This window comes from Vipera ursinii, assembly GCF_947247035.1.
Source record: "Vipera ursinii genome assembly, chromosome: 1".
NCBI lineage: Eukaryota > Metazoa > Chordata > Lepidosauria > Squamata > Viperidae > Vipera > Vipera ursinii.
Genome location: NC_139512.1, coordinates 237,020,666 through 237,040,634, shown reverse-complemented (window position 1 = coordinate 237,040,634; position 19,969 = coordinate 237,020,666). Strand labels below are relative to the sequence as shown.

At 41.2% G+C, this 19,969-nt stretch overlaps 1 protein-coding gene across 3 annotated transcripts in view; it reads left to right on the top strand.

Moving 5' to 3' along the window:
• The window catches only part of FILIP1 (filamin A interacting protein 1), a 99,015-nt gene that overhangs the window by 57,725 nt on the left and 21,321 nt on the right, over positions 1 to 19,969 (top strand). For all 3 annotated transcript variants that reach the window (XM_083349201.1, XM_083349202.1, XM_083349200.1), the window contains exons 3-4: positions 4,852 to 5,025; positions 6,899 to 7,077. In XM_083349201.1, coding sequence (XP_083205327.1) covers positions 4,852 to 5,025; positions 6,899 to 7,077 — 353 coding nt within the window. The remainder of the gene's footprint in view (positions 1 to 4,851; positions 5,026 to 6,898; positions 7,078 to 19,969) is intronic.

Sequence of the window (19,969 nt, the reverse complement as noted above, 5' to 3'; positions counted from 1 at the left end):
AGTGATGTTCTCAGATCCTTTGGAGCACTCCTAATATCTGCAAAAAAGATGAAGATGAAGAAGATGAAGAAGAAGATGAAGATGAAGAAGATGAAGAAGATGAAGAAGAAGATGAAGAAGATGAAGAAGAAGAAGAAGAAGAAGAAGAAGAAGAAGAAGAAGAAGAAGAAGAAGAGGAGGAGGAGGAGGAGGAGGAGGAGGAGGAGGAGGAGGAGGAGGAGGAGGAGGAGGAGCAACGAATTCTTGTTTTAGATGAATGTGTCCAGCATCTTGCCTTTGGGACATCAAATTTTATTAGCTACTATTATGGAAGTGTCAGTCAGCAAATGGGAGACCTATAACAGAGTTCAATTCAGACAGGTTCACTCCTTGTTTGAGTCCTGAGTAAAAGGACTCGGTTTGTGGGAAAGGTAGCTTTAAAAGTCCTTGAAGGAATTTATAATAGCTGGAGTTTGTTACGCTTTATTAAGCCACAGATATGAGTAATCAATGGGGACGCGGTGGCTCAGTGGGTTAGGACGCTGAACTTGTCGATCGGAAGGTCGGCAGTTTGGCAGGTCGAATCCCGAGTGCCGCGTAGCAGAGTGAGCGCCTGTTACTCGTCCCAGCTTCTGCCCACCTAGCAGTTCGAAAGCACGTAAAAACGCAAGTAGAAAAATAGGGACCACTACGGTGGGAAGGTAACAGCGTTCCGTGCGCCTTTGGCGTCTAGTCATGCCGGCCACATGACCATGGAGACGTCCTCGGACAAGCGCTGGCTCTTCGGCTATGAAACGGAGATGAGCACCGGCCCCTAGAGTCGGAAACGACTAGCACGCATGTGCGGGGGAACCTTTACCTTTACCTTTTTATGAGTAATCAGCTTGTGCAAATCAGGTGTAACTGTTTCCCTTTAATGTTATATAATGTTTATGGCCACCCTCAGCACAATTGCTGATACCTTGATAAATTCCAAGATTTGGGAATACAGCCAAAATATATATGCCGACAATCTTGTGAATTTCAGAATGAAGTATAGCATTAGTAAAAAGGTAAAGGTTTCCCCGCACATGCGTGCTAGTCGTTTCCGACTCTAGGAGCCGGTGCTCATCTCCGTTTCAAAGCCGAAGAGCCAGCGCTTGTCCAAGGACGTCTCCGTGGTCATGTGGCCGGCATGACTAGATGCCAAAGGCGCACGGAACGCTGTTACCTTCCCACCGTAGTGGTTGGTCCCTATTTCTCTACTTGCATTTTTACGTGCTTTTGAACTGCTAGGTTGGCAGAAGCTGGGACAAGTAACAGGCACTCAATCTGTTACGCGGCACTCGGGATTCGACCCGCCAAACTGCCGACCTTCTGATTGACAAGCTCAGCGTCCTTACCCACTGAGCCACCGCGTCCCTTATAGCATTAGTAGCATAAGCCTAAAGTTTGTAAATCAGGAGTTCCAGATCCTGAATTGCTGGTGCAAGAAGTAGGTGATTTTTAACCAACCCTTCTTAGATATTATCAGGTGTCTAGTATTCACTCAACAACATTTACCTGAAGAGATGAATAATAGCAGTCAAAACTGTGTTCTTGAAAGACATATCTGATGAATACAGTACTGTTAAACTAGAACAGTGCACAAAAGCTAACTGGTCTCTTTAAATAGCAATTGTGATGTATGTAACAAGAATACCATTTATTTATTTGGAAGATTTATTTATATCACAACTCCATTGTGATATATTGGAACTCCATACATAGAATTACAAAATCCCTAAATAATGCAAGTAATCCCTCAAGTTATGACCACAGTTGAGTCCAAAATTTCTGTTGCTAAATGAGACATTTGTTAAGTTTGAGTTTTACCTTTCTTGCCACAGTGGTGAAGTGAATCACTGCAGTTGTTCAGTTAGTAACACAGTTGTTAAGTGGTCTCCCCATTGACTTTGCTTGTTAAAGGTAAAGGTAAAGGTTCCCCCGCACATACGTGCTAGTCATTTCCAACTCTAGGCGCCGGTGCTCATCTCCGTTTCAAAGAGAGTCACAAAACATGATCATGTGACCCTGGCACACTGCAAGCATTGTAAATATGAACCAGTTGCCAAGTGTCTGAATTTTGGTCATGTGATCATGGGAATGCTCAATGGTCATAAGTGTGAAAAAACGTCATATGTCCTTTTTTCAGGGCCATTTCAATTTTGAACGATATTAAACAAACTTCCTGTATTACAACTAAAACCACACCGTCTATTTTTAAAAAAAATCTAAATGCTAACATTTCAACAACATAAGTTTGGGCCTCTTTATAACCTCCACCATCCAAAAGACAAGCTCATCTCTTGTCCTGGCCCAATGCCAGGGGAAAAAAGGCAATATCTTGAAGCTTTCCTGAAGGCTAAAATGTTGGGGTGATCTCAATCTTTGGGGCGGGGGGAGGTTGCCACAAAGAGGGCAAGTACTACAATAGAAAAAGCAGTACTGCTCCTAGGCTTCATCAGATGACATTGCCTCAAATAGGAAACCCCATGGTATGGGTAGAAATAACTGGAGATAGGCCATCCCAGAAACCGATGCCCAATTGTTGGGAACTACAGAAGTTCCATTAATACCATGTGGAATGATTAGTTGATGTCTGTTATGAACGAGGACACACATCCTATCCTACCGGATATGCCTGCCCCACAGATCTGTTGGATGGTAACTCCAAGGATATTGAGTTAGCATACCCGTTTATTGGAAGCTGCTGTTCTGACAAGTATATACATTGCTAAAAGAAGGCAGCAGGCCAGAGCTGGGTTGATTTTGTTCCCATTGTTCCCACATGGGCTATGGTGGTGCAGTGGTTAGAATGCAGCATTGCAGGCTACTTCTGCTGGCTGCTGGCTGCCTCCAATTCAACAGTTCAAGTGTCACCGGCTCAAGGTTGACTCAGCCTTCCATTCTTCTGAGGTCAGTAAAATGAGGACCCAGATTGTTGGGGACAATAGGCTAACTCTGTAAAACCACTTAGAGGGCTGTAAACCACTGTGAAGCGGTATATAAGTCCTTCATAGACAGCCAAAATGTTCCTTACAATTCATGAAAAACTGCTGTCTGAATGGTATTTTTTGCTTTTCCTTGCAGTCTCCTTCTCCTTCCCTTATGTGCCACATCTTTTTTTTTAAAAAAAAAGAAATCTGGAAGATTTCTGGGAGACTCTCAAGGCAAAGAGTGGGATATAAATACTTTAAACAAGGATACATAGCTTTCTTCAAGAAAGCCTTTCTTCCTTTTATGTGGTCACCCAATTCAGACAGTATGATTCTGAGCAGTGTACAAAGGGGGGGGGATCAAACCCAATAAATATAAAAACATTGCACACCTTTAAACCTTAGTGAGCAATAAAATGGTGATCCGGACCGAAATATTGCTTTAATTCCTCAAAGTGGGGGCACTACTCATTCTAAGTCAGATTAAAGTCACATGTACAACTGCACACAAAATAAATGTGGCACAATAAGATAACCATCTTTTATTGTTTGCCCCAAGAATCTGTAATTTAGAAATATATGATCTTTCAAATATGGAATTTAATTTGAATACTTTGTAAACCGCCCTGAGTCCTACGGGAAAAGGGCGGTATATAAATTCAATAAACTTAACTTAAATTTAAACTTAATCTCCCTATTAGAGTTAACAGTGGTCAATAAACACACCCTTCAGTTTATTTTTATTGCAGTCTTTCCCACTTCCCAGTTGTGGTGAGACTCTCTCTTCCAGAATTTTACTCTTTGCCCATACTGAATGTTATGGGAGTTAACACAAACTGGATACATTTACTGGAGTCTTCTTTAGAAATCTTAGATCATTTTCATACTATGTTTGGGATAGGCTGTCTGCGCCCTTTTTGAAACAGTCCTCCAGATCAGCTGCCAATCAGTTTTAAGTGAGTGACCCTGAATTTCAGTTCTAGGAGAGAATATTTCTCCACTCCGTCCCACTCACATTTTTTGGCCCTACATCCTCCAGCTTTGTAAAAGAAAGAACTCAGATTCTTCCCTCTGTTCTAATTTTGTTGTCTTTTCCATATATGGGGATTCACAAGGAAGGAATTTTTTAAAAAACCCTTTTTTATTAACCAACATCTGGTACATCTTAATAATTCAGCGGATGCACTTTAGAGCACAGCACTGTGTTGATAACAGAAAAGCAACAAAGAATGCTACTATTTCATGATAATGTTGACTTAGTGTTAGAATAGTAATAACCAGTGCTTTTTTTGTAAAAGAAAAAGGTGCTGGAACTCACACATGTCATACAACCTGCCTTGCCTACCCTACAAGGTTCCATCCAAAAAAGGTGCTGGAACTCCGTTCTGAGCGTTCTATCTGGTTGCCCTCCGGGTGAGATTCAAGGTGCTGGTGATGACCTATAAAGCCCTAATGGATATTTGAGGGAACACCTGCTACCGGCATCAAGTTCCCTTCGTCCTGTGCGCTCCCATGGGGAGGGCCTTCTCAGGGTGCCGGCGGTAAAAGACTGCCGGCGGATAACACCCAGGGGGAGGGCCTTCTCTGTGGGTGCGCCTGCCCTCTGGAACCAGCTGCCCGTGGAGCTTAGGACTGCCCCCAACCTCCATTCATTTCGCCGGGACCTGAAGACCTGACTCTTTGAGCTTTCCGGCCCAGGCTGAGAGTTTTTAATTGGGGTTTTTATATTTTTTCAGGGATCAAATGTAATTATTTTTAATTGTTTTTTTAATTTTTGTATTGTATTGATGTTTTTAAATACCTTGTAAACCGCCCTGAGTCCTATGGGAAAAGGGTGGTATATAAATCTAATAAACTTAAACTTAAACTATGAGAAAAAAAGCTCTGGTAATAATACTGAAGTGTAAACTTGCAGGCTAGAGATGATGTGATCCATATGCTGAAGACCGAGAAAATCAGACCTGAAATCCTGGAGGCGCACTATGGCTCTTCAGCCCCGGAGAACGTCCTCAGAATATTGCATAGAGATGCTCTCCTTTCCAAAGAGAAATCAGTGGGAGAAGATGTTTATGAAATGCCCATTTCAGAGGTAAGCACCTTTCAGGTTATCCCCGGGGGACACTGAAAATCAGAGGGCCTTTTCGAATGTTTTTCTTCAACTTGCATTCTGCTGTGTTTGCCCGAGATATTATTAAAGAGTATTAATATCACAAACTCTGAAAAGCAATTTTTAGCATGGCAACCCTGCTTCCAGGGAAGGCGTCCTACTGACACGTGCCATTTCATTTCTCAAGATTTCTCTAGCTCTGAAGTTGAAACTAGGATACTGGAATGTTAGCAACTTTACATTCCTCAACAGCCCAAGGCAACAGCAAGCAAACCACAGTGACATCTGCATGCTGTTATAGGAAGCCGGTTGAATCTGCTGCAGCAAGCAAGGCATTGATAGAACTTCTCTGTTGCACAGCTGTGTATAAATACCAAGCTGGCTTGGCTGAGGGCATCTGCAGGCTTATTTCCTGACGTGATTATTTTCAGGATGTGCTCTTGTGATGCTTGTCAGTTTTCATTAGAGCAGCCGTGAAGAGGTTTCCTCACTTCTAGAATCTGATCAGATTCGTGAAATTGAATCAATGGCTGAGAAATCATAAGCCAGGACTGGGGTGACCTAGGTTCCAGGTTCCTCCAAATGACTGGGGATGATGGAGCTTGCTGAATGCTTTGAAGACAGTCACTTTAGTTGTAAAGTAGAAATACAGTGAGATTCCTATGGATGCCTTCATGAGCAAGAGATTAATGTGCAAACTGTGTGAGTGAACATTTACCGTATTTTCCGGCGTATAAGACGACTTTTTAACCCATGAAAATCATCTCAAAAGTTGGGGGGTCGTCTTATACGCCGGAAAATAGTACATAAATCAATCGAGCGCCCCCGTTCTTGCAAAGCAACTTCAAGCCTCCTTAGTCCAGTCCCCCCTCCAACGTGACTCTCCCTTCCCACCCCCAAGAGCCTCTCAGCCCCTTCCCCTCCCCCTTGCAAACGCCAGACCCCAGGAGCTCTTGCGTCTATTCCAAAGGGTGGGTGGAAGGAAAAGCCCCTTTCGGCTCTGGCTTGGCTGCAAGTCAGCGAGCCCGGGAAGGCACGCCCTCCCCTCTCACTGTGGAGGAAGCAGGGCAGGCTGGCGTCTGGCGGGAGCCGGCAGGGCAGTCCTGCGCACGTGCGCGCTCCCCGGCTCCTAAAGAGTCCTCGGGGAGCCATGGCAGGCGCCTCACGCTCTTCCCTCTTGAGGCAGCATCGGTGGAGCTGTCCGGCGTCGGGCGGGAGCCGGCAGGGCAGTCCTGCACACGCACGTGCTCCCCGGCTGTTAAGAAGGACGCCGGACGGCTCTGCCGATGCTGCCTCAAGAGGGAAGAGCGTGAGGCGCCTGCCATGGCTCCCCGAGGACTCCTTAGGAGCTGGGGAGCGTGCGCGTGCGCAGGACTGCCCTGCCGGCTCCCGCCAGACGCCAGCCTGTCCTGCTTCCTCCACAGTGAGAGGGGAGGGCGTGCCTTCCCGGGCTCGCTGATTTTCCGGCGTATAAGACGAAAAATCTTGAAAATCATCTCAAAAGTTGGGGGGTCGTCTTATACGCCCAGTCGTCTTATACGCTGGAAAATACAGTACTTCAAAGCTTGATGAGAATGTTCCCTTTCCTCCTCTTTTCTGCCCAACACCATCCCTCACCAGGCTCCAGACCTGGAAAACTCATTCCTCAAATAGCTCAGTGTAACCAACATGTGAACATCTTTCTTTGGTAGTTAGTTAGGACACCCAATAGGATGAGCATTTCCAAAGGCTGGCAGCTCAGAAAGTGTAATGGAGTCCATGTCTTTTCTGCATGACAAATTCCTTGTTGGGTAAATTAACCAAAGTCAGCCAGTGACCTATTTAACACTGTCCCTTTTATGTTTCAATAAACCAGCTGGACAGATTGGAAGAAAAGCAGAAGGAAACATATCGCCGCATGCTTGAGCAGCTTCTCTTGGCAGAAAAATGCCATCGCCGCACAGTTTACGAGCTGGAAAACGAGAAGCATAAACATACTGATTATATGAATAAAAGTGATGATTTTACCAATCTCTTAGAACAGGAGCGTGAACGGTGAGTTTCAAACACAAACACACTCTGTTGGATGAGATCTGCACTTCAAAAATTAATTTGATAGGAAGTGAGTTGCCGTTGCCCAGCTCTTTCTTTCTTTCTTTCTTTCTTTCTTTCTTTCTTTCTTTCTTTCTTTCTTTCTTTCTTTCTTTCTTTCTTTCTCTCTCTCTCTCTCTCTCTCTCTCTCTCTCTCTCTCTCTCTCTTTCTTTCTTTCTTTCTTTCTTTCTTTCTCTTTCTTTCTTTCTTTCTTTCTTTCTTTTTTTGCTGATCTATAGCATTCTAAAGGAAGATATGATTTAACATTTCAAAAATATTTTTCAATACAGATGGTCCTCGACTTATGATCACAGTTGAGCCCAAAATTTCCGTGGCTAAACAAGGAAGTTATTGAGTTTTGTTGCATTTTACAACCTTTTTGCCGCAATTGTTAAGTGAATCACTGCAGTCATTCAGTGAATCATGTGGTCATTGCAGAACACTGCAATGGTCATAAATATGAGCCAGTTGCCAAGTGTCCAAATTTTAATCACATGACCGTGGGGATGCTGCAACGGTCGTTTGAAAAACAGTCATAAGACACTTTTTTCAGTGCCATCCTATCTTCAAATGAATGGTTATATGTCAAGTTAAACAGGCAAAAATAATACTATTATGACTCATTATTAAAGGAATTGCCATAAGAGTTTAATGAGAGAGTTCCTAATATTTGTATTTATACTTTGAGGACATACCTACTCTGTCCTTTTCATTGACCTTATTAAGCTGCTTAGATTTCAAGCCAAAAAAAGGCCAGCCAAATACTGCTGCCACTGATTTTTAATTATATATATATTTATACAACAAATCATAATTTCCCCAGTGAATTGGAAGACGTATTGGATGAAAATTACCAACAGCTATTAGAAATCCCTAATCCCTATCAGAATTGCAATGTTAAGAGATTTCTACGAATGGGCAATCATAATTTATCTAGCTATGATGTGTATAAAGCCAACTCACACGGTTGAAATTGCAAATCCAGAACGTAGGATTAAATTTAATAGTTAACTCCATAAACTTATGAAGCAAACAAAGCCATCAACTCTGTTTCATTGTTGAACCAAATGTTTGCAAATGCCCAGTTTTGCAAAATTTTAATTGAAAGAATCAAATATAAAAGGCAATTGTGTGTTTTGTATGTGAAGTGTATTTTACGTTGGGATACCTTTTGGCTTCATTTCTAGGTATACAGGTACTATATTTGAGCTGCATAAATTTGGATGACCACTAGATGGAAGTAAAGGACTGCTTTTCTATACTGGTCTCTCTCTCTCTCTCTCTCTCTCTCTCTCTCTCTCTCTCTCTCTCTCTCTCTCTCTCTCTCTCTCACACACACACACACACACACACACACACACACACACAGAAACCTCCCATCTACTGGTTCTAAACCATGATTCAGCATCATGAAAATGACTAGAAGCTGGTTTCTGGTTCCCACTCTCCCACTCTCCTTCCCTGATATAGCTGCAAACAATTTTCATAATAGTTTTAAATATTTCATAATTGCTTTAATATATTTAATACTTTAAAATATTGTATATATTAAGTACAATACTCATATAATATATAAAATACAATACTTTAAAAATAGTTTAAAGTAGGATTGTTTCAAAGCACTATTGTTAGAAATAATCACAATTTGCTATGTCTGAATGATCAGCAAAAAAGGAAAAAAAGAAAAAAAAATACAACACCATTCTTACTGCCCTTCCAAAGAAGCAGCATGTGAGTTTAAGGTTGGTTGTGTAGCTCAATTCTTCAGGCTAAACGAGGGTCTTCAAACTTGCCTCAGTGTGCCTGGCTGAGGAATTGTGGGAGTTGAAGTCCACAAGTCATAAAAGGGCCAAGTTTGAAGACCCCTGGCCTAAACTCTTCATGTGAAATCACAGGGATATCTGGGGTGTATTACCATCTCAGTTAATGTACACATCATCTCAGCTCATATTCCATCTGAACTGTCTGTACCTCCAAATATGCTCCAGTGCACAAAAATTCTGTAAAAAGATCATGTATTTTTAGATGTTTGGCTCCAACACTGAAACAGACTTGATTTATTTTAATCCCACCTTTTCAGTGTAAGTAGCTTTTGGGTCTATTATGTCTTATCGCATGCCTTAAAAATAATTATATTACTCTGAATTAGTGAAAATTTAATTTAAATATCATCTAACCATTGAAAAATAACTAAGTAGGAGGATATTTGATAAGGAAAATAATTTACACACACAGACGTTGAGAAATATACCTATATGGACTTCTGGCCTATTTTGTAGCTTTACTAATACAGAGTATCCAGAAAGATGAGAACGGTCCATTACTAGTGTTTCCTAAGTTTTATAAATTTAATTCTGATTCTTTACTTTATATAAGCTCTTACAAAGAGTATATCTTGATCTAAGCTAAAGCATGGCACTTAACATATTATTTGCTCCTTTTTTAATACTTTGGGGCAACACAATGCATTGTTTTTAATACTTAACCATAGGCTATTGAATACATTATTCTATAGTAAACAAATTATATACCATTGTCAACCAGAAACTATGCCATTACAGAGATATTTTGTACTTAGAAATGTGTGAACCCAATTATAAGTCAACCAGTTCTTGTGCTCCATCATGTCAAAAACAATTCTTCTGAAGTATTAACATAATGCTATAGTGCATGGTTTGTAGGGATTTTAATTTCACTCACACTGTGACACCTTCCTGCATGTACATAAGAGCTTTCAGCTGTGCTCCTTTGATACTTAAATCGTGAAAAGAAAGGAAGGAGGTAGGAAGTGACTTGTATTCTCTCAATTTAATAGCATACCTTCATATGTATCAGTGACACTACAATATTTCAGCATGCTTGCATTTGACACATGGATTGGTGGGAAATTGAGGCCAGTTCTAAAGTGGCCTGGGTGCATTTAATGCAGACTCCAAGACCAAGAATTGGGTAGAGGAAATCTTGTCTTCAATGTCTCTGTGTTTTTTTAAAAAACATAAAAAAATGTTTAAAGTACTAACCTGAAATTTCCCTTCATAGGTTAAAAAAAACAGAGCTTGTGATTTCATTAGCTCATTGTCCCTGAAGCTCTGGTTTTTACCTAAATCAGCTGGGTCCTGAGAACAGCAAAAAAACAACGTTGATTAATTTCTTCCAATACAGAACTGAAGGGGGAGAGGGGAAAAACCATTATTAGCCTGTTAAGTCTGGGCTTTGGAGCAACCACTGTGCTGAATCTTATCTCCCTCTAAGACCATCATCATCATCAAAAAATCTAGGGGAGTCCCAGCACTGTCCCTTCTCTCTTCTACAAAAGTTCCTTGCAGCTCCCCAACTGCATCTTCTGCCCTTCCCCTTCTTATCCTAGCACCCCCAGCAACATTAAGTATTGGCAAGTTTCTCTGGAGCTTATACTGACACATTCCACACTGCTTCAGTCATCCTGGCGCTGGGATGGGGCTTGGCTGCTCTCCTGGTGATGTCAGTCTGGGGGCCACATCACCTGTGCAGGAAAGCCATCTGCAACTCATCAAGAGCACCAAAAGCCTGAAGCAGAAATTATCACCCTGGGGTAGCGCATGCTGTGTATGATTTAAATAGACACTTTTTTTTAAGGAAGGGAAGGGGGTGGGGAGAGAAAAGGCTACCAACTATCATTCTTCTGTTTCCTAGCTGATGCCTACTGAAGTAAACAGGCTGAGATTTAAACCAAGCTCATGCAATATTCTATGCATTAAAGCTGTCGCTTTTGATTGCTGGCCTTTGTACAGTTGTGTCACCATCAATTTTGAAAGCTTAGTTTCACCTTGGGGATAGTGAAAGAAATAAGGGGGAAAGAACTTTCTCAGATAATTATAGGATTATTAACAAAGCTCAGAAAATGATGTGCTTTCCTTTGTTACTGTGAATTCCTAGCTATCTGTCATATTTCTGCTCCTTTCAAGTCTTCAAAGACTTAAGGGGAAGAAAAAGGATGATGAAGGAAAATGTGGCTGATCCTGGAGTCTTGCCCATTCCAAGTTATGGTGGTTGGGTGGTATGATAGAGAGTCCTTGGAGGTAGAAATTGGTGCCAGAATACAATTGCAATGAAGGCTCTTATAAAGATTGATGCAAAGAAGAATGTTGGTACATTCTCCACTTTTGGAAACATCCATCCATTTCAAATCAAAACTCTTTTATTCGTTGAAGAACAAAAATCCTTCAGCTGGTAGGGAATGGAAGAGAAATCAGCAACTCCTGTATCTATATCTTTCAGTCCTTAATGTCTAATTCCTATTAGGAGGTCTTCAGTTAACCCTTTAATTAACTCTTTCAGTCCCAGTGGCAATTTCCCCATGATGCACTTAGGAACTTTCCCAGAAGCTGGGTTGAAATGTTATAAACGAAGTGTTATGAATTGGGAGAAGACAATACTGATATGAAATTTGCTATCTCCCTTGTCAATCTCTAACCTAACCTGTACCGCCTATTTTTCAAATTATTGTTATCATTATAATAACATTTCTTGAGCTTTGTTATCCATTATCTTGGAGGGAAGTATGTGAGAAAATACAACTTTAATAAGGTTTTCTGGCTCTCAAGTAGTGATAAAAGTAAAGTTAGCAGCTCTAACGATAGAGTTTGATAGTCTGATTAGTAAATGAGAAAAGGCCATATACAGTCTTCAGCATGGCCCAGCCATTGTGATACAAGACTAATCCTCATTATAGTTATATTGACACAACAATGGCTGGATGTTTGTAGAATCTATAGGTTGCAAAAATCCAGATAGTTGCTAAATGGCTCATGTCTACTACATAGCTTTTTCTTTGCTGTCATTTATTGGACATCTTTACAGTTTTGGTACAGTTTTAGTAGCTTTAGGCTACTAAAAAGCTCTTGTAGTATTCCTGGTGCTTTCACTAGAAATTCAAAAATGACTAGCTAAATAGGGGTTGATCTTCAAGTAAAAATGTTTGAAGTAGTCTTTTTAAACTTAAACTATTGGTTTAAGATTTAAAGTTCTCTTATTTTGCTTATTTGTTTTTCTCCTTTAATTCCAAAACATCCAAAAGAAGAGTCAGTCATAACAAGGCAGATATATTATGTGAATCTATGGCACTGCAATTTATTTTGATTTCATTATACAGCCATAATAAAAGTAGACATGAATTTGGATCAGGGTTGTTTTCTTTGTAAAACATTTATAACAGGGGTGTCAAACTGCCGGCCCGCAGGCCAAATGTGTCATGCGGAAGTCACGTCCACCCCATTGCTGGCAATTGCAAAACTGACATGAGGAGTTTGACATGTCTGATTTATAAGGAAGTTGTTTTTTTTTTAATTTATCTGGTGAACATTTAGAACAGACATATCAAACACAAGGCCCGGGGGGGCCAGATCCAGCCCGTGAAGTGGTTTCATGCGGCCCATGAAGCCATCCTGGAAACAGTGAGGGAACGGCCCCCACTGCCTTGGCCCTGGCCCAGAGACCCTCCTCCTGCCAGAGACCCTCAGATCTGTCCCACTCCTGCCCAGGCCCCCATAGGCACCCTTGATGCGAACGATAGAGCTGGCCACACCCACCCAGTAGGCCATATGCACTTTAGCCACACCTACCCAGTAGGCCACGCCCACCCAGGCCACACCCACCCGCCCCCCTGAGGGCAACTGCAATGCTGATGCAGCCCTCAATGAAATTGAGTTTGACACCCCTGATTTAGAAGCTGCCAACTACAAATCCCCAAATAACTGTTCATGTAATGCAGAGGTGGGGAACTATAGCCCCTTTATGACTTGTGGACTTCAACTCCCAGAACTCCTGAGCCAGCATGGTTGGGTCAGGAATTCTGGGAATTGAAGTCCACAAGTCACAAAAGGGCCATCAGTCCCCACCCCATGAAGTATAAACATCTACATGTCTCCTCAGGAGTGTTACTGAAATCAGTGTATTTTTTGAAAGATATATGCAAGCAATGGTTAAGCAGCAGACTTTAAGGGAAAAAACATTCCTGTAGCTTTAACAGTAGCTTAATAACCAGAAATACAATTAAGCAGTTGTCATGGATAGCAAAACTTTCATCAGCTGCCTGCCTGCTTGCCTGCCTGCCTATAATGAGGGGTATTAAAAGCACAGAGAAATTAAAATTGCTACTTCCTTGTAAGAGGCACAGGTTTTAACCTTGGGCCATGTTTTGCTTCATTACTGCCCTAATGAAGTAAACTGTGTAATCTGGTGATTATCTTTGGTCACTCTATCAAAAGTTTGGCAGTAGTTGTAGTTGCACATAATGTTTTATTAGCACAGCAAAACATTTTGGGGATGAATTTTAGAAATTAAAGCACTCCTTTGTTGCAATTTTGTTGCTATAGAAAGTCCTTAGATAAGTGTCTGTCTTTCTGCCAGGACCAGCAAAATGCATGATTCACTGAAATATTTATACTATACTACACAATCCTATCACCCATTGGGCTATCCTTTGAGAGAAAGGTAGTGCAGTCTGGTGCAATCAGAATAAACATTAAAATTTTGGCTGATCACTTTTTTTTTACCCCAATACTATGATCATGTGATAGAAAAATGTAATAGCAAAGGAATGTTGAAAGAAAAATCTTCATCAGGGTCCAGTCCAAGCCAGGAATAAACAAAATGGAGACTGTTTTAGAAAGAAGGTTGTAGTTTATTGAAGAGCAAAGCCAGACAAGCATGGCTCTGGGAAAGATGACCACATGTTGCTGGGAGTGGTGGGTTGTTATACCTTCTGGGGCTTTTGAGGTTGTTTCCTGTTCCTGTGGCATGAACTTTGACCTGAGGTTCAGTGTGTCCTTTTTGGTATTGGTAGGTTAATCCTATTATGTTTCCTGTCCTTAGAGTTTGGGTGGAGGATGTAGATTTTAGGGGTCTTTGTCTTTCTAATATCATCAGCTTCTAGCTTCCTGGCTCCAACCTTTCTGAAAGGATTATCACACCTGCATTTCTAAAAGCTGGTTTCTGCTGAGTTTTCTGGTTAGGGCAGGAACTTGGCCCTTTTATGACTTGTGGACTTCAACTCCCAGAATTCCTTAGCCAGTCATAAAAGGGCCAAGTTTGAAGACCCCTGGACTAGGGGGAGGGAGAAGTTTCGGCCTTTTTAAAGATCTTCTCCATTATTCCTTTGGTGAAATATATTCTGCCTTTTTAATATTCCCCAAAATATTTCTTTCTCTGGATTCTTCCCACAGGAACTTCAATAAAAAAGGCAGTATTTATTTACCTAAACAGATAAGCAGAATGACTATGGGTAGGCAAAATAGTGGGAGCATGAGTTACTTCCAACTTCTTGCCAAACCTCCCCATTTGACTTTGCTTGTGGAAGTCTGGCAGGGAACAGTGGAAATTACAGTTCCATGACCATGGCAATGCTGCAATGTCCACAACTTTGCAAATAAATCTGGTTGGAACATTGTGGAAGTTTCAGTTCCACAGCAGTATTGGGTCTCTTGATTTTTTTTTAATGTATTCTTTAAGTTAGCAGATTTTGGGTACAAACAGACAGATAAAAACAAAGAGTTTTTGTAGTACATAGATTTTCTTTTCAAATAATTTGAGAAAATGACAAACAGCTTGGGGTACAAAACAGACAACTGCAACCTCAACGAAAGCTACAGATATTTACATTCAGCATCAGAATACTATATTTTAATTATCTTAAGCTGTACAGTAGAACCATTTGTGGAACTAGAAAATCACATTTTAAAAAAAATGATGGATTTGAGCTAATGAATCTCTGTTCCAAAGTTGAGATTGGTCAATGTTACCTGAGAAATTCATGTAGTTTAATTTTTGTTAAGAGACCATTCTCTATCACATAGAGCAGGGGGTGGGGGTGTCAAACTGCCGGCCCACAGGCCGATTGCATCATGCAGAGGCCATGCCCACCCCAGCTCCGGAAATGCAAAAAAAGTCACGATACATTGCAACATGTCACGTTTGACACCCGTGACTTAGACAAATCACTTTGCTTGATGGAAGAGGAATGAAACAGGATCAACTCTGAAAGGTTGTACTCATTATTGTGTGGTGCTATGTTTTACAAAAAGCCTGAATTCTTTTTTGTCCAAAAAGGACACTTTAATAGATACTCCATAAGAAACAATAAATATTAGGAAGATAACCAATACATCTGAATGATGAAATTTTAAGGGGGTGTTGGGTAGAGAACCTCACCCCATTAGTTCATGGGAATTGGAATTCTTTTATATCCATTGTTAGCAATAGCACTTAGACTTATACCACTTCACAGTGCTTTACAGCCCTCTTTAAGTGATTTACAGAGTTAGCATATTGCCCAAAACAATCTGGCTCTTCCTTTTACCCACCTCCAAAAGATGGAAGGCTGAGTCAACCTTGAGCCAGTCAGGATCAAATTCCTGGCTGTGGGCAGAGTCAGCCTGCAATCCTGCATACAAACCCACCTAGAAGTTAGGTAGATTTCTTGCAAGTTTTGTCAAAGGATCCTAACTGGAGAACTCTCATTTGTCCAAAGGTCAGCTTAATCACAAAAGGCCTTAATGGCCTATTTAGGAATGGCTGGATGTGATCTTTGCAGGATGTATTCACTTTTAAGCAACAAGAACTTCCAAGACATGGCTAAGTTTTTCTTCTGTAGCAGAAGAAACAGGCAACTGTTCTAAGCCTGAAGAAAAATAACACCAGTCTTTAGAATTTGGGTAATTTAGGAATTTACATAGAGCATCATTCCTGGTACCTATGGACAAATCTTTGTACATCTTTTCAGCCGCAGTATGCCATTGCTTTTTCTGGGATATCTTTTTCAACTTCCCCAAGTAATGTACCATAATGTACTTTGGGATTTCTTCCATTTCATCCCAATACTAATTAGATCTGCTGATCTTTTACAGATCGGCTCAGGTCAGCTGGCGCTGTCATCTGCCCAGACCTCAGAATAGTAGTAGTTATAATAAATATCAGGAAAGCCAAATAAATAACACTATCCTATCACAAAGCAGCAGTGGCGCTGATTTGATTTCCCCCCCCCTAGTTATTAAATGCTAAAAAGGAATGTAAACTACTTTTATCCCCTGCAAGTTATAACCTGATATTATTCAAGGCATGGAATCATTAATACATATATAGTTGTCACGATAGCTTTTTGGAGAAAAGCATTATCTATTATAAATGAGTTTTTGTTTTGTTTTTTCTTCATAAGTGTGGATAATCATTCAAGCAGACGCCTTATGCTGCATTTAGGAACCTTTATAGCCGGATAATGGTTTGTTTCCTGTTGCACGATTCCACTTTCTTATGCTGATTCTGAAAGGGGAGCGAATGGTGCTTTAAACGTATGTTAAATAGAACTGGCTGGAGTTCAATGAACTTGGAAGGATAAGGGGTCGAGTAGGAGAAATACATTTCCCCGTTAAACCTTTCCTTAGCCAACATTCTCCCTTGCTTCCCGAAGTAGAGAGGCTCCACCCCCACCCCCGCTGCCCAAAGTTAAATCTGCACAATAAGGGAGGGATGACATCACCAGTAAGTGGTCCCAGGCTGTTTTGCACAACATTCACCTTTCATTGTTCCGATTGACATGGCTGGAATGTGATGGCTAATTCCCTGGAGAGCAAGGTCTGGGCACCAGCCGACTCTTGCAAGGGAAGGCGAATAGAAAGGGCTGCTCCAGCCTAAGAAGGTAAGCAAGCTGCCTAAGGCTGGGATTGGGTTGCGCTATCGGTGCACCTTGGGTTTTGCGCAGGCATGTGAGTGAATGAGATTGCTTGGTTAGGAGAATCAGCTGGAAAAACCCTTGCACTTTGCAGGCGGAAGGCCAGATGGATGCTTGTTTAAAGGGGATAGGGCGAAACAGCGCCGCAAGCTTTTAAAAACTTCAGTCTTTCCTTTTCTGCTGAACCGGGGCGAGGATCAGGAAGATACCTCGCAGCGTCATCTCTGGGAGACTTTGGTTTTGCGCAGAGGAGCTGGACCTTTCTTTGTAGAGGCAGATGCTCGAATTGAGAAGGAAGCCTTCAGTTTCGCACTGACTGCTGGGGAAAAAAAAAGTTTTCTTTTTTTGCGCCTCCAGCCTTTTGCTGACCTCCCGCAAGTTCTGTAGGTACTGATCAATTCTTGTCGTGTAACTGAAAAATTGAAATGGTTCGGTTTCCCTAAGCATTTTTCTGTTTTGCATACCTTATCTGATGGATGCCTTTGAAGAGGTCAGCAGGGCTACTCTGCTATCTTACAGGGAATATTTCTTGAGTTACTGGACTCGTTCTTAAATGGCACTGTAAAAGCTTCTAAATCTGCTGGCCTGAAAGAACATGAATATATATGTTTTATTTCACACACACACACACACACACACACACACACACACACACACACACACATTTTTCCTCCTGCTCAGATTTGGGGCATTATTTAAGGCTGAGGAAAGGCTATACTCATTTTGCTAAAGGTCTGAATCTGTTCAAGGCCAAATGAGCAATAACTTAGGGACACTCCATCCATGTATACTGCCTTGAACCTAATGAAGGAAGATAAATCTATGTGTGTGTGGACTTTAAAACATATTTTTTTACTGTATTGGGCTGCGATTTTCTCTGAGCACCAAGAACCAAACAGTTCAGTCCAGAACAAGGGACAGATTTTCTTTTCCCATCTTTCTTCACCTCACTCAAACTAGTTAATTAAACATCTTGTTTCTTTATGGAAATGTTTAAAAGGTTTATGGAAAAAGGACACAAAGAATGCTGTGTAAATTCCAATTTTGGGATAGCTTGATCAGGAAATACTTGCTACTCTAAGCAGCAGTAAAATTCCCTCAAGCTGGGGAACTTGATTGAAACTTTAAATTTCTAACCTTAACACTCAGATGACTGCTGATGGCACTTAATTTATTCAGAAGATTTATAACCCTGATAATTGGTTCTGTCCCAGAAGTGTAATTATTTAAATACTAAATATGCTTGATTTGAAAGAGTCAAGGTAACTAAAGAAATGCTGACTTGGATGTCAGCTTCCAAATCTATGAACATTCCATAGGGAATGAAAAAAAGGCCTGATTTTTACTGATACACACATGATTTCTGCAGATTTTTGTATTTCAGAACTGCCTCTTTATTTCAAAAGATGCAACAGAAATTTTTATGGAATTTCTGCCTTTCAAAACTATGCCAGAACATTGTGTAAACTGCTCATTAATGGCATTTGAAGGCAGACTGGATTTTGCAAATATTTCCTTATTGCCTTGAGTCTTGAATGCTTTCCTTGTCCCCTAGAAAAGGATTTTAATGTTGCTTCTTTCCCCTTTTTATATTGAAATCTCTCTGTAATATACTATGCCTGCCAAAATTTTGAATTAATGTTTTACTTTTCAGGTAGTAACTTCAGAACATTCTTAAAGTAGTTTATCTTCTGAGCAAGGTGTACTACGGTAATAGCACTATTATAGCATTAGGTAATCAGTGAAAATTAGTAAAACCCTGAATGAGCCTGATTTTCCTCCTACAATAAGTCGAGTTTCTTTTTCCTCTTGCTCTATGATCCATCAGTGTGACTGCCTCTGTTTCCAGATGCTGAATTCAGATCAGTTTTATTCCTTCCGTCATCATTAGGCAATCTTGAGAAAGAATGATCATGCAGCTTGATCACTGATGCAATTAAAAATGCTAACAAAACCCTTTTCCTAGCTATAAAGCTGCACATTTGTTCCAGGGAACAGAAGGTTATGAGGATGTGATGAGATGAGACAATCTTAGCCAGCTAATTTCCATTTCCATCCATAAGAAGGGGTGTGGAATGAAGGCCCTTTTGTGAGTTGTAGACTTCAACTCCCAGAATTCCTAGGCCAGCATGGAATTCTGGGAATTGAAGTCCACAAGTCACAAAGGGGCCATCATTCCCCACCTGTGATACAGAGAATTATCCTTCAGTTAATTAATTTACAAAAGCAACAGTATGCTTGACTGAAGAAAATGGTGAGAAGGTTTTCACACTCTGACTTTTAGAAGCATTTGTATACAGATTGTGAGTGAGGAAAATCCTGTCATACTTTCTCTCAATTCATTCTAGAACATGTAGGGAATATATTTGTTTTGGTGACAGACCAGAAATGTCTCTCATATGGTGTATCTCAATGGTTGCAAACCTATGGCACACGTGCCAGAGGCAGCACTCAGAGCCCTCTCTGTGGGCACGCATGCCATCACCCCAGCCCCACCTCCTCCCGTGGCCGCCTCCTCACCAACAGCCCTCCTGGAGGAGAGTCACCCCCGAGCGCAGCCTGCACAGAGCAGCGCAGCCAAGGACATGGCAGCTGGGCAGCGGGGACAAGACTCCACCCTCACGCCCTGTCGCATGCAGTTGATGCTATGGGGCACGGGCAGAAAGTGTGACCGCCTTGGCACTGCTGGGCCACCTGGGCTGTAGAGGTGGTGAATGGCCCTGCAGGTGGGTGGAGCGGGGGGCAGGGAGGGGTGGGGGTGGTTTTTGGGCACTCGGTCTCTAAAAGGTTCGCCATCACTGGTCTATCTGGTCTGTGACCTACTCCTTTAGTCCAAAAAGGACTGAAAACATATTGACTTCCATTCAGTGTTTTTTTTAATAAGTTCCGTTATATGAGTTTACAGCTGAACTGGAGCCACACAAGAATACACTTTTCTATAAAAAAAAATATAACACTTGATTGAGCGGGACAGTTTGGTAATGTTGGGAAGAGTCAAATGAGAAAGGTCTTTGTTAACTGAAATTAAAAATAATTAGATAATTTCATTACGAAAGTAAAAATGGAAAGTAACGATCTGGATTAATGATTAATAAAGACAGTCCTCAAATTTGGGACCAGAATTTCCATTGCTAAGGAAGGCAGTTGTTAAG